We start from the raw sequence: 15,855 nt of genomic DNA, 5'->3' as shown, positions 1-15,855 counted from the left end.
CGGACATGGTTTGGTGACAACGAACGATTGGTTGGAAGGATCTAATACCACACAGAACATAATTAGTGTGCGCAATTCTTCAAACAACAAGCATGGCAAGTTACCTGAATGACTTCGATATCATTCTAATTTCCAGAACTGCAAGTAAAGGTTGGAAGAACTTTTCTTCAGTTGACATCCCACAATACTTTTCACAATATATTCATAGCGCCATATTGAACCATTTTTAAAACAATGATACCCATTTTGTTTTTTGCTTTGTTACATTTTGAAAATAAACCTTACAGATATCGGCACCATAATGTACATTTTTAAATCATTATGTCTTTTCAAACAAACTAGATATCTCCTGGATATTGACTACTTGCGTCAAATACACGTGTGTGTGAAATTATACACGTATATGCATAACATCAACGATAAATCTGTGGTTGATGCAATTCATTATTTATACGTTTGGATCATGACTTAACTTTTAAATTTTTTAATAACCAGAAACCTTTTATGAGGGGTGCTTTGCGTTTCACTGGTGACCTCTTACCAAGATAAATCTAAAAATATAAGATAGATTTATACATAAAATGGACCCGTGGTGTATAGGCGTACGAGCTCGATGAATGTTTGAATATTTATTTGCCGCAAACGCGTTTTCCTGCTATTCCAGCCGGTGAACATAGCAACTTCAATGTTATCCAATATAGCCTACTTTGGGTGACTTACCTAAATCTTAAATCCCAAACAACCAATCAATCGTCGCGGCGTATGGAGGTCTCGCGCTCCCTGAGAAAATTTTGAAAATTTAACCGCCGCAAATGCGTTTTTCTGCTATTTTAGCCCGTGAATTAAACAACTTCAAATTTTCCAATTGCTTTGCAACCGAAATCGGATTCTATGCCTATTTGAATTCCAACCACCCAATCAGACTATTGCAGTTGTATTCACAAATATAATCGATGCCCGAAAACTGTCGCACAAGGAGAGTGTCTACAGGCAAAATGATTTAATCAATAGTCAATTCAGTCCAAATTCGTGGTATTCAATTAAAAGAAAGGTAAAATTAGTGTGTTATTAGATTTCTAATATTTTATTTTGCCAATAAGTTTTGTTCCCACTTTAACCGTCTGCCCGAAATGTCAGTCTGTGCTTATGCCGAGATAGATAGAGTGGTAGTAAAGTAACCCTGATTATCCAGACGTTTTGCTGAACATTCTTTTACATCGTTCACTGAGCTGTATCTTACACATATCCCTTTATCAAAACTAGGCCAGTTAAACAAACTGCGGCGATAGAGTGGTTTAGAAATATATCTATTCCCAATCTTTTGGCTAAATCGCATTGTAAAGAAGCGCAGTGTGTCATAATTCATCAGTAGTAAGTTAGGAGTAAATCGTGAGACTCTGGTTGTGTGACAGCATCTGAGCCAGACAGACATTGGTTATGTGATTTATTTTAAACAGAGTATCGTAGAGTGAACCAATTGATCAATTTAAATCACGAGCAAGGTCAAACTGTTTGACAAACAAACGTTTCTTCTTTCAAAATGTTTAAAGGGATCTATCGCATGGTCAGTAACATAGCAAGAGTGAATACAACAACTTTAAGATATGGGAGTACCTTCAATCAGCCGATATCTGGTAATGATTTATCCAGGTCAGCAGGAATAGCGTCTTTATTCAGATTACCTATACATCATGATTCAAAAGGTAACATCATGTTATACTTACTCGTTCTAGAACATTTGATGCCACTTCTTATTTGATTGAAAATATTGATCTAATTTATAGAAGTGACTGTAAAGTATGACAGCAATTTAATAGTTTATAACACGTGCTTCTGCGTTCGCTAACTTATATATTACATCCCCCAATACCTGTAGGTAGGATTTCTGTCTGCTGCAATCACTATTCATCTGCACGTTTCACTCCAATGGGGTATATGCAATTTTCATTTAAGGGTTGAACATGCTTTTAAGAAGGTCTGTTAGCTGTTATATTCTTTATCAATCACAAAGCATGTTGTATTTTAGGGTTAGCTGTGTGTTTTGTTCAACTCCACCTTTTTTGTATTTCAGGTTTGGATGTGTGTTTTGTGGGGGCATGTTTGGATTCTGGAGCATCAAACAGATCTGGAACCCGTCTTGGACCGAGACATATCCGCGTAGAATCAACAATGATCAGACCTTATAATATGGCTACAGGTATCCGGTCAATCTTATATTTCCTTATTCGTTTAAAGGTTGGGGTGTGGGTGTGTTTATCAGTTGCATCGTCGGTGGTCTGTAATCATTGTTAAAGAGAAGGCTCGGTTGCCTAACCCCCTGGTGTTTCTGATGGGTCACCGCTTTCCATATTGCAGAACAGACCTGAGACAATTATAAATAAATGAATGGTATTATGCTATATCTGAAAAGACCTAGCTTTTTATATGCAAAGTTGGTTCCTAATATATACCAAAAATGTAATGTTTATGTCAGCCCTAACATGCCAGAGGTGTAGTTTTGTGTAGTATGTAGTAATTATTCATCTAGATATTGGCGTACCAAACAAATCTTAAGGGTATCATGTAAGTTTAGAGAACATTACGCATACCCTGTGACATACATTGCAGCAGCCAGCACTGTTTGGATTTCATTTTAAGCTATTCACTTAAGAAACCTAAAATATTTACAAATATTTACGAATACCTGTACAATTTGGTGATGATGGACCAAAACTAGTAACCCTAACTCCATTGACTTCAATGCTAAATCCATAAAATTACTTGGCCTGTAACATGTCTTTTTAGCATACAAATAAAATCTCTATAACCTGAAAGAGCCCACCATGTCACAATAACTCCCTTCTCCCTGTGTCTTCTAAATGGGGAATATGGTCGAAAATGTTAATGTAAACAAAAACTGCAATTCAAAAAGTGTTTTGGTGGTTGATAGCATACATATATTTTATGAATGCGCCCGATTGTCTGATAGTGTTGGATATTTTCAGGGGGTATTTGGGTGTTGATGTATATCTATTTCAGGCGCCCAACCGTTTGATAGTTTAAATGTAGGAGATGTCGGTGATGTTAGTTTGTGTATGTATGACCTACCTAGAGCATGTAATGATATTAAAACTGGTGTATATAGTTTGATTAAAGATGGATGTAAAGCTATAACACTAGGTGGTGATCATACCATATCATATCCTCTACTCCAGGCTGTCAAGGTAGGTCCACGGACAGTGCCTAAGGCCAATTGTTATATGGGTCAGATTGAAATCAATTTGTCGCGCAAAGTGCCAAGGGGTAACTTTGTTTCAAGTGTACATCGGTTATTTCATTATCTATATTGAAAATGTAAGGGCAGCTGTACGAGTAGTATAACCCACTAAACCATGACACCATTTCTATAAATTTGGGGTCCCACTGATGAGATTGGCCTAGGACCCACAAGTACATAAATCCGACCCTGCTTATAATTCAACATATATCGATGCGTGATACATCTAATGGTAAGTGCAGGCGGTCTACACTGCACGAAAACAAATTACATAATAAAATGAAATAAAATGGGGTTTAACGTCCTACAGTGTGCCCGGACAGCGGCACTACGGCCTACTCTTATAACGAACTCCAACTGTCAAGGGATCTTTTACGTGCACGCCAATGTGTACACGGGGCCTCGGTTTTTCGTCCCATCCGAACGTCTACACAGCTGTCCTTGCCAAGCCCCCCGTCCTACAACACTGACAAGTGGGAACCACGCCGGAAAATCTGGATGAACTTTCTCGGCCAATGCAGGGATCGAACACCCGACTCCAGGCTAGCGAGTCAGCGTCTTACCCACCATGACACACTGACCCACACAGATAATTCAAGCATTAAACAACATATTAATCAAGAGGATCCAGAGATAAACCGTAAACAGTACTAGGCCAGCAGCCAAAATTTCTAGCTTGCTTATAAACACAATTCCGCTACAGGGTCCTCGAAACTATACATTTTTGGAAAGCTTGGGAACACAAATCCGAGGGGTCCAAGAAAAATGTTAGCAATAACTCGATTTAGGGTCTGATGAAAATAGTCACAATTGCCGAGTAAATGCTTTACTTATACTAATAATCTGAAGTTGGCATAAAATTAAATATTAGCGAAAACACCCTATGCCTTCATCCTTGACAAAGAATAGTGTATTGGTTAGATTTTAATTTAAACAAAAATACCCAAAACATAAATGCCAATGCTGAACAACGAATTTTGGAAATCCATTAACGGTCAAAAATGAGTTATCTCCCTTTCTGCTATTCATAACAGTATTTCAGATGCGCGTTGACTGCTGATGCTGTATGACGTATTTGTGTTCCTTGGGTTATAAGCTTTCCATGTAGCGGACTATGTAGCGGAACTTCTGGCTGCAGGCCAATACCGGATCTGTAATGATACAGGTTTCATTCAAAATGTATCATAAAGTCTGTCATTGAGTCGACTAGCATGGTTTCCAGTCCCCTGTTGTACGTGACAAGGAGTAGGGTCGCTTGTCTAACCTCGTGGGTTTTCTCCGGGTCCTCCGGTTTCCTCCCACTGCTAAAGACCCCTACGCGCAAGCGACTTATTGAAATACTATTAAACCATGTGTTAGTCCCGAAATGAAAAAAACACGAGCTCACAATAAAACAGAGAGTAGGGAAAAAACAATAACAAAAACGGGTTTTTGATCTTATGAGACAATAGGATAATATTTTGTCGGTGGAGCATACGATTCTGTTGGACTCTCATATCAGGATATTTTACAATGCTTATTTGCGGAATGCTACAGAGGAGAAAATTGTCTGCATAGTGTCATATCCATCGTTCTTTCCAGTCCACAAACCCCAACTATTGCAGTTGGGAGTTCAGTTCATCATGTAATAATTGGTGACTCGCATATCTGATCTTTATAATCTCTATACTATAGGTCAAGTTCAAGGTAACTCGTGACATATCTCCTGTTGGTGCATGATGGATTAGATCGGTGCAATTGTTATTTACATATGCCCTATCAAGACTAGATAATCGTCTCAACATCGCTGAATAATAAACCACAATTTTATTGTATTCCACAGAATAGTGTCTTGTGTATTTCGAGGTCAATTACAAAATGCAATTGAAACAAACAACTACCCGACCCATTGTTTATATTATATTTTCAGTTTTAATCTGTTTGTTTTCAGGACAAATATGGACCCGTGGGTTTAATACATCTTGATGCCCATTCTGACACCAGTGATACTATGTTTGGGTGTAAAATAGCCCATGGTACTCCCTTCAGACGAGCCGTAGAGGATGGATGTCTGGATTGTTCGAAGGTTGTGCAAATTGGACTTAGAGGTCCTGGCTACAGCTTACAGGATAGGGATTGGTCAATTGAACAGGTAAAATACTGGAAACTAACAGGGTTTTTTTCACATCGATAATGTTTAATTGGATCACATACTGCTTGTAGGTCAGTTTCGACTTTATTCTACAAGTGTAAACTTGCAAATATCCACTGGGCGGATTATAACCAACTAATGTATACAATTAAACAACACCTTTATATCAATCTATATCAATCTTGAAGTACAATCAAAACATGTCAACTTACAACGGATGGCCGAATGGTTAGCACGGGCGTGCTGTATCATGAGGTCTGTCATTGAGTCAACTGGCGTGGTTTCGATTCCCCGGTTGTACGTACCAAGGAGTAGGGTCGCCTGTCCAACCTCGTGGGTTTCCGCCCACTGCTAAAGACCCCTACTTGCAAGCGAATTATTGAAATAAAAATTGAACCATGTGTGAGTCCCGAAATGGACGTTAAACCCCATTTCTCTCACCCTCCCTCTCTCATTCATATATGCGCGTTATTTAATTGGATGAAGAATAATAATTAATTAAGATACTGTACACCATAATATTTTAGAACCTACGCACGTCTTTAAATTTAAAACATGGTGATAATAGTAACGTTTACATTTACACCCGTTCAGGTGTTAGTTGTCATACATATCGACAACACGTGTTGTGTGTGGTACTTAATGGTTACACAAAATTTGGCGTCACGTTATAAAAACGGAAACGATGGAATACATTTTACATGGCTTATAGTTTTTAAACTCACCCAGTTTACACAGAGAACGACCTTGAAATTATATAAAACCTATTATGATCAATATAAATCAAATGTTTTAAAATGAAAGTGTTAAATTAATTATATCGAGGTGTAGTCGATATTCCTGGCGATAGAACATTTGAACGGCTGTAATTGTTGACGATAATAAGGGTTTTCGATGCGTTATATACAATAGTGAGCAATTAACTTGTTATACCACAGTGGACAGTTCACGACATATGCCCCAGCAGTCGACAGTTCAGATACATTCGACAGTTCACGATATATGCTCGAACAGTCGACAGTACACGATTTATGTTCCAACAGTCGACAGTACACGAAATATACCCCAACAGTTGGCAGTTCAAGATATATGTATATACTCCACAGTCGACAGTTCACGATATATACTCCAACAGTCGACAGTTCACTGTATATGCTCCAACAGTCGACAGTTCACGATATATGCCCGAACAGTCGACAGTACACGAAATGTGCCCCAACAGTCGGCAGTTAAAGATATATGTATACTCCAACAGTCAAAATTTCGCGACATCAGTCGACAATACACGATATATGCCAAACAGTCCACAGTTTACGATATATACTCAAAAATTTGACAGTTTATGATATATTATACTCTAACAGTCGACAGTTCATGCAGAAATAGACCGACGTCCACAAACTATGCTATAATAGTCCTTTTTCTAATTGATATACACCATTTTACTTAACACTTTGTTCTTGCTTCACTGGCGCTACATCTGTATACCTCACACTTTACATTAATGATTAAAGAAGTTATTTAAGTTCGCATTATTTGTTTCTATTGATTTCAGATCGATATCTTATCAGCCAACCGCTGAAGGGTTTCATTTATATAAAACAATACTCCGGTTAGAATGGTATCTAACCTGATTAAATGTTCTAATCATTTAAAGTATTATCTAAAAAAATCATTTTTCAGTTCCAATGATTAATGGTCTAAACCACCAAAATATACGGATATTTCAACATACGGTAGTTTTGAATTAGATGTTTGGTGCCAGCAGAAATATAAATACAAATATTGCTATTTTAAAGAGACTGATTTCCCAGAAAGTCACCGATCCGTTCGACCACCGTGTAACATCCACCAGGGGATATTCCTTCATCATGAACACACACTAAAAGACAGGTGTTACATTTATACACAACACACCCAGCCCCCGTAGATCCTTCACGACCCACCATTATTTTTCCCTCTGAAACTCGAGTTAAGGTATATTTCAGCCCATTTAGAGATATCCCTTCTTGTCGTAAACAACTGGAATCTGTGAAACCCTTGATCAATTCCGTAACTTCCGTCTGTGACACGTCAAAAGCAAAACATCCGGCCCATCGTTTACCATCTTTAATTCCATGAATAGCCACTTTAGACACGTAGCCTTTCTCTAGTAATGCGTCGATATAATCCTTCCATGATGGACCACCCATTTTTCTCATTTGCAATTGATATGCAATGCTATTTATCACAAAGAACTGTAAATATATTATCTAATTTAGGTATTTAAGCTAAAATGGTTGAAATGACAAATCCAAAATCAGAATCAAGGCAATTGACTAACCTGAGGATACGTATCACTTTTTGGTAACAAGTTAACCGGACATTGTTATGGCTAGAACAACTATATAATTTCTAACAGAATATAAAATTGAATAACGTTACGTCCAAATAACATCGGTGAGGTCACCTAGCTACTAATTTTAGTTTTAGGAATTGGTATTAATCTTAAATTCCGTGTTGTTTCTTTACATGTAATGGTCATCCGTTAGATGAGTCACGTTCATACTACACTTTGAAAATCCATAAAACAGTGTCAATAAGTCTTGCATATTATCAAAAGCCAATGGCGCCGATGGTTTGGTTCATTAAGCATCAATCAAATCTCTTTAATGTTCCTTAGTGTGTAATCATGTCCTATGCTTATAGGCATTCATAGTTCCCGATCGTATTCCTTGTCATATATATTCAGTGATCATTATACAGTAGAGAAATTCAACACTATATCTATATTTCTTTTGTTTAACTTTGATTAAAAAGATTATGAAATATATGCCTGGGACGTAACCACGAATGGAATACTATCTCGATTATCATCAGTATCGTTATACATCGTTTTGTTCACCAATCCCGATTCTGTTGTAATACCGCCACTTTCCTGTATGTTGTTTACTATTCGTTGACGTTGATATACACGCAATTTATGTCCTGATTGAATGTTTAAATTCCTACTTTAATTGTTCCACTCACCGTACAACTAGTAGTAACAGGTAGTATATATAGTAGGTAACAATACTATACTTGACACAACAAGTGGTATTTATACCCATCGTTACGCTTTATAGGGGCAATAAAGGGACAACTCACTACAAGTTACTGAACCGAGATTCCACTATGAAAAGGCATTGAACTACCAGAACGCATAGTATAAAGCAAGCAACATTTCGTTGTCTGTTATATGACCCGCGGTGGACGCGGACTTTAAACACTAATATAAGAATAATTATATGTATTTGTCTGCGATAACATCCTAGGTGGAAGGAAGCGGACGTTAAGCTCGACATTAAGTCAGTTGGTTTTAGGTATATTGTCTGGATATCACTAATATGGAAGCGGCCGTTAAACCACAAGCTATTATTACCATTATAGTTTTGGCTCGTTTTATATCATAATATATCAAAATACGAATTTTTAGATGAAGGCACCAGTTAGAAAAGTTAGCTTTTCTTTGTTCGACTAATCAGTAACATGCGGACATTGTCGAAATTCAGATTTGTGTATCAATTATAGAAATGTTGAAATCGGTATGCAGATCAAAGTCTCTGAATTGGTTTCTTTTTTCCGAGCATTTGGAATTTTCTCAATCGGACTATAAATCAATTATTGCCCCTGTAATAGAAATTTTGTAAAAGGACTCAAGGTCAGAGCTTTTAGGAATTTATTTTAAAAATTTACTGAGGCTATCAGTGTTGCCTGATAGTTAATGTCTGGGATACGTTACTTGGCTATTCGGGCTAAATTTCCCTTATAGCACACTGCATGGCGTATGCCGGTCTTCATTAGCCCAGTCGGAGCACAGAAGTAGAACGTTAATAAACCCCATTTCACCCAGTTTGCAGTTCCTTAGCTATCTTAGCTATGCCGAAATAGTATGAACTACCAATTACCACGGTGTTTATCAGACAGATTATTATAAACGATATTCCTAACTTCACCTATTCCAATATATGCATCCGATCTCTCGTTATATACGGCGTACCGTTATTTTAGTCTATTTAGCCAATAGCATAGGGTAATAACCACTCAGGGTTAACGGTATTCTTACCACCTTTCGTAAGCTTCAAAATATTTTCATACAGTTAACACCACAATACATTTAGTCAACAGAGAACTGTTAGAGTTATTGCTTGTATCCATACCGTCAGAAATGTGCATACACTACTTTTAGTGTTGTCGGTGTAAGGTCCCTTTAATATTTAGCCAATATACTGGACGTTACCAGGATAAGAAAGAGTAGATAGTAGTCAACAACGGTATAATATATTTATATATTTATACTTATATTGTACTTACACTTGTCATAGTATACCTATCTATATATCTCATTTTGTTCATAGATATTACTTATAGTATTATTGTAACTTGATGTTATTGTTATACCGCCATTATCCTGCATCTAAGGTAGATAAGACTATTGTCTGATTTAGCATAGCGTTTTATTATTATCGTTATTTTTTTCACTTGAGAAGCACGTTTGTTATTCAAGACTGTCTTATATTATGGTATCAGGTAGTTTAATTGGTGATTTATATGGCTCTGGTGTGTAACTAATTGCATAACAACCGTAATAACTTTATAATAATATAGGCATACTCATTGTGTGCTTTGGTGGTTTATTTAATTTTTTCATGTTCTTCTTCGCGGACACACGTCGGTAATCCAGGATCAATATTTTTTTGTGAATCATATAATGTCATAATATGACTGAGTTTTATAACTCTAATATATATTTTGGCAGAAATGGCGCATCTGTGCAGAAATATTTTATTGCTCTTTCCATGTTTTCCTTTATATGCTGTCTCTGCGTATATATAATATCTGTCTAACTGTATCGTTTGTTCTCTACGTGTTTTGATTTTGCTGGGGTTTTTTTTGGTTTTTTTTGGGAGGGGGGGGGATAAATTATTTACCGAATTGTTGATTTATATATCTTAAAAAAAACCTAAAAACATAATTTTATATTTTTTATTTATATGTATCTTAATAAGGATACAAGGACATCAATTACACCTCTTTTAATCATACGGGGTAACGAAATTTGAGCAGATGTTGTTAGATGGTCGTTTTGATTTGTAAGATGTGACGCCATTTTTATATACAGGTCACAATTCTATGGAATATAATATAATGACTGCTTATTACTGAGCGACGTTTCGACTAGGCTTCTCTAGTCTAGTCATTATCAAGCCAGTTTTATAGTTCGGGGGGTGGGGGGGGGGTGGATTGCCGAATGGTTAGCATAAAGCCTGTCATTGAGTCAACTGGCGTGGTTTCGAATCCCCGGTTGTACGGGACAAGGAGTAGGGTTGCCTGTCCAACCTCGTGGGTTTTCTCCGGGTCCTCCGGTTTCCTCCCACTGCTAAAGACCCCTACGCGCAAGCGAATTATTGAAATAAAATTAAACCATATGTTAGTCCCGAAATGACATAGTTTGTGTCGAGTGGACGTTAAACCCCATTTCTCTCTCTCTCTCTTAATAGTTCGGTATAGAGCGCGTTTAGTTGATTGGTATTTGAATTGGGGTTTTTCTATTTACATATTATACATTTTTTAATAGCATGGTATTTTTCATCTTGAATCTCATGTCGTCATACGTTGTACTGATATAGTAAAGACGAGGGGTCGGAATTGAAATTTGACAGCACATAAAAACTATGAGAGAGGGAATTCATGTTAAGCTCGTTATAGGAAACCACATTCCTATATTTACAGCCCATAGGAATTATAATGTATTAATATGTTTGTATTTTTCAGGGTTTTCGGATGATTACAGCTGAAGAATGTTGGAATAAATCTCTCGTACCATTGATGGCTAATATCAGACAGATGATGGGCGATGCTCCAGTTTATATTAGTTTTGATATCGATGCTTTAGATCCGTCATACGCTCCAGGAACAGGTTGGTACGTTCACGTGGCTACTTCATTTTAAAAATATCGCGAGGTTTTGCGGTTTGAATCGGTACCTGGTTTGGCTCGTCAGTTTCATATGTGTTTGTTTTTCTGTTTATATAACAACCGAGAATTGATTCATACAGATTGATTCAAATTTATTTCATTGTCTTCATGAAAAACAAAATAGATTTCCCTACAAGTAATTAGTTTATTGTTCTAATTGGGCCTATTAGCTAAGGCCGACAGAGCGTTTACTTTCTTTTGTGAACTAATACTATATATATATTTGTGACTGTCGTTTGTCTGTCTGTCTGTCTGTTCGGGGTTGGCGGCTACACTAGGTCTGCTCCAAGTCTGAAATTTGGGGTATAGGGGTAGCTCGGACCGGGGAGTAACATAGGCCAGGTGGCGTTAGTCTACCACTTCCGGTTTCGGAGTTATGACCCCCGAGCGAGGCTGGTCTTTTCGGGGTTGGCGGCTACACTAGGTCTGACCCGAGTCTGAAATTTGGGGTTTAGGGGTAGCTCGGACCAGGGAGTAACATAGGCCAGGTGGCGTTAGTCTACCACTTTCGGTTTCGGAGTTATGACCCCCGAACGAAGCCGGGTATCCTGCTAGTACTATATATTTATGATGAGCTGTGATGAATTATGCACGTACTGATTCATAGTGTTAAAAGAATTATTTTTCTTGTTCAATCTGACTTAACAATGTCTGCAAGGATAAGAATGTGTAAACATTGCCGTTGTCACATAGTAGCATACTTACACTTTGAAGATTGTTATCTGATGTGTGTGGCATATCAGGCCTGTTGTGGTAAAACGACTATAATGTAAGGGGTGCCATTAGAACAAATGTACAATCGGGGAAATGGCATCTCATACAACAAGCTTTGCAACAGATATTGCCCCGTATGTGGCGAAAAACGTCCAGCCCACGTAAACCTTGGGTAAAAGTTGCAGCCGGGAAAAGAGACAAGAATTAACATTAAAGTCAGTCCGACCGTATTTGGTGGTCTGTATCCCAATTAGTAAATGGAGTTACTTCCCTTATTTCAGTCTTATGATCACGGACTCGTAACCGTAAAAGTTGCAGCCGGGAAAAGAGACAAGAATTAACATTAAAGTCAGTCCGACCGTATTTGGTGGTCTGTATCCCAATTAGTAAATGGAGTTACTTCCCTTATTTCAGTCTTATGATCACGGACTCGTAACCGTCGTGTATTAGCCTATTATATATGAAGATGCATGGTTGAATTTTGATAGGTACACCTGAGATTGGAGGATTAACCATTGTTCAAGCATTAGAGATAATCCGTGGGTGTCGTGGATTAAATATTATAGGAGGCGATATGGTGGAGGTGAGAACAATTTAATTATTTGTTGTAGGATGCCTGGGGAGTAGAAATTAAAGAACTAAAAGAACGACACAGGTGACAGTACTTCCTGTATTCATCCAACAAGCTTTTAGTCCTCCTATTATTCTATTTGAATCTTAACACAGTTAGTCACTGATTTTGACGTCTATCCGAAGATTTTTTTTACGCCTTGTATATACATTGAAATCGGATTCGAATGTCAATTTGCTATTCGCCCGACAGGCAGGCGCAGCATTATAACGCATGCGTCATTTTTGCTGCTTTCAATCCTTGACCAGGAGGTCCCGGGTTCAATATGAAAACTTTCTCACAGTTTTATATTCGTTGGTAGGGATAGTAGCACGTAATTAATTTCATTTGGTGTTGCGCTTTACTGATCATCCGACAGATATTAGTTCAGATACTAATAAACACAATCTAAATAAAATATAGATCTATATTTCGTTTCGTTTTTTATACTTTCGATGGCCTACACTACATGTAGATCTAACAAGTTATAGTGGGAGTTCACGTTCTATGACGTCAGGTACCAAGCAAGCGACATTTGACCCGATTACCTCAGTCATTCGATCAACCAATTAGCGACCCCCATGTATTTTTCTATCTACTTTTGCTTTGTTTTGATTTTTATTGCCGCTAATGTCTACCCACAGTTCCGCGCAAAAAAGGTCAAATGCTCGATTCGACAGACCATTTAATTGGCTGACCCCTCATTTCAAGCAGAACACGAGTTAAATAACACCGCTTCCAGATCCAAGTGTAGTAAAGACAAGTAAAATCGAAATTTTGAACTATAAAAACGAAACAAAATTGGATCTGTGTTTTAATCAGATTGTAATAAACATACATGTATTTTGGACTTTTAAAAAAGAGTAATGACCCAATGACATACCATATGATGCAACGCACAGGCGTTAACCATTCGGCCACCCAACACCCCACATGATGATAACGGTTTAACATATTTATTGTTCTATATTACAGGTATCCCCACCGTTTGATAGTAATGGTTTAACATCTTTAACTGCAGCCAATCTATTGTTTGAGATGTTATGTATATTTCCTGGTGTCCAGTACAATAAATAAACAATAATATCAGCCGATACAAGTTTATGCAAATAGTTGTGTGTTTCTGTCTTATAAAATCTATAAAAGATCTTTATATCGTCTGGGTTTAAAGTTTATATTGGGCTAAACTCTTGGCTGTTTCCTTGTGACTTGGTCGTTCTTTCTAAAGTCTATTTGAGCTATTGTGGTCGGTTAAAAAAAAACATTCTCGTAATAAGACATAACATCTCGTTATTAGCTTCACGGGAACGAGAAGTCATGTTGGCTTAAATCATTTGTACACAATCGTCCCGCAGATGTCTGCTTCGGGGAAATTAGGAAATGAACAGTCAGGTTCGACTCTCGACGACAGAAGACCGAGGCAAGCCTTCGAGATGTTTCAGGCCAGGTTATCAATTAACTGAGAATAGTTATACGGATGATAAGAACATACACACCTACATGTATATAAGTATATAAAAATATATATAATGGCGTACACGCAAAAGAACCCTTTTCATTTTGATACGCTGTTGTACAGTATTTTAAAGTTAAACATAGAATGCATACCCCATAAGCTAGACCCCTCCCCTTTTTGAAGAGCTTAAAGAGGAATTATGTAAGACTTAGATAAATAGCTAGTAATTCTCGCTAAAATAGTTTAAAAATAGATAATTAAAAAGACATATGTTGAAAATTTCAGTCAAATTACTTTATTCTAAGCGAATCAATGTCGATAAGAATATCATAATCTCTATTTTCATTGTCATTGCTACGATAATAAAAAAAAGTCTCGGTTATCCATTTTTAAATTAAATTATTAAATGGCGATCTTGTTTGAATCCATTAAAAATCACGACCATACGGTAGTCTAGGGAGTTGATTAATGATTATATCTGAATAAATGTCTAATTAATAATTTATATAACTTTTGAGGCGAAAAGAAAGACCTGCAATAGACAGATTTGGCTCTTACATAATTTATTTTTAATATCTAGTTTCTGGTTTGCATCAGTATTAAGTAACAGATCCAAGTATTAAGCTGTGCTGTAGTTTCTTATAATCTCCATCTCATCAGAGTAGATTGAAACGAAATAATCAATGAATTCGGATTTATTCGGTTAAAGAAAGTAATCTACATAGTATATATCTGCGATTCATATTAAATGTTTTGGTAAGATTTTGTTTTTGTTAACGAAACCTTGTATAAAATCAGACTCCAAGAATATAGAACTATATTAGATTATAAACTTAGACTTCACAAGGAAAAGTCGGACACTGGCCGACTTTAGAGGGCCGTATTTTGCGCGTGAGTTTGTTAACTCGCTGAAAACCACTAAAAATATTGATATCAATTCGAAATTGGTAGTTAAAACGAATATAATCTCAGAGAAGGTTCGCTAGAGTTGTCTCAAATTTTGTATTCAACACAATTGATCATGTACAGTCAAATCATGTCATATTGTATTTTACCAATCTGTCCAGATCTTTGAATCGCTAATGGCTCAAAGAAAAGAAATACAATTTCCGGCTGATTTTATACTTTTGCGAACCGAGGTACAAATTTCAAACCATAACTTAATTTGTTGTATTTTAATCAACAAAAACGCTAATTGAATCAAGTATCCTTTAGTAGTTATTTATCTTAATAGTAAGTGTAGGAGAACCGCACAACAACTAAAGACACATACAAACAACCCAGAAGACAAACGCGCGGACACGACACATCATACACGGACATTGCTAGTAATAAACAATGAAGGTACTATCAAATTAAATATAATAATTGGTCGTATTTAATCAATTTAATTGTACTTTTATGTTATGTAATTCTAATTTATCTACACCTCATGTTTTCACAATTATACAATTACCGTTATTAACCAACCAGACCGTCTGTATAACTACATGATTTACCCATCTGTCAAGAAGTATAAAATATAATTAATATTTAATACCAATATGGGGTGACTCTTGACCTTACCCACAAACGGATATAATAAGCATTGTTAATTCAACCCTGACCTTGCCAAAACTCTTTAGTGTATAAAACCATAATTAATATCAATAAGGCAAATATCAACACTAATTCATCAGTCCTGGGGCAGTC

General features: G+C 36.8%; 1 protein-coding gene across 1 annotated transcript; it reads left to right on the top strand.

Moving 5' to 3' along the window:
* Nucleotides 1–1,230: 1,230 nt before the first annotated feature.
* Nucleotides 1,231–13,857, top strand: LOC126827195 (guanidinobutyrase). The gene is made up of 7 exons (XM_050556432.2): nucleotides 1,231–1,703; nucleotides 2,072–2,197; nucleotides 3,019–3,203; nucleotides 5,187–5,387; nucleotides 11,181–11,325; nucleotides 12,586–12,680; nucleotides 13,683–13,857. The coding sequence occupies exons 1-7, from the start codon at nucleotides 1,541–1,543 to the stop codon at nucleotides 13,782–13,784; spliced, it is 1,017 nt and encodes a 338-aa protein (XP_050412389.1). The 5' UTR covers nucleotides 1,231–1,540; the 3' UTR covers nucleotides 13,785–13,857.
* Nucleotides 13,858–15,855: the final 1,998 nt, after the last annotated feature.

Source organism: Patella vulgata, chromosome 7 (genome assembly GCF_932274485.2).
Source record: "Patella vulgata chromosome 7, xgPatVulg1.2, whole genome shotgun sequence".
Taxonomy (NCBI): Eukaryota; Metazoa; Mollusca; class Gastropoda; family Patellidae; genus Patella; species Patella vulgata.
The sequence above is the reverse complement of the archived record's forward strand: the minus strand, read 5'-3'. Positions and strand labels throughout refer to the sequence as shown.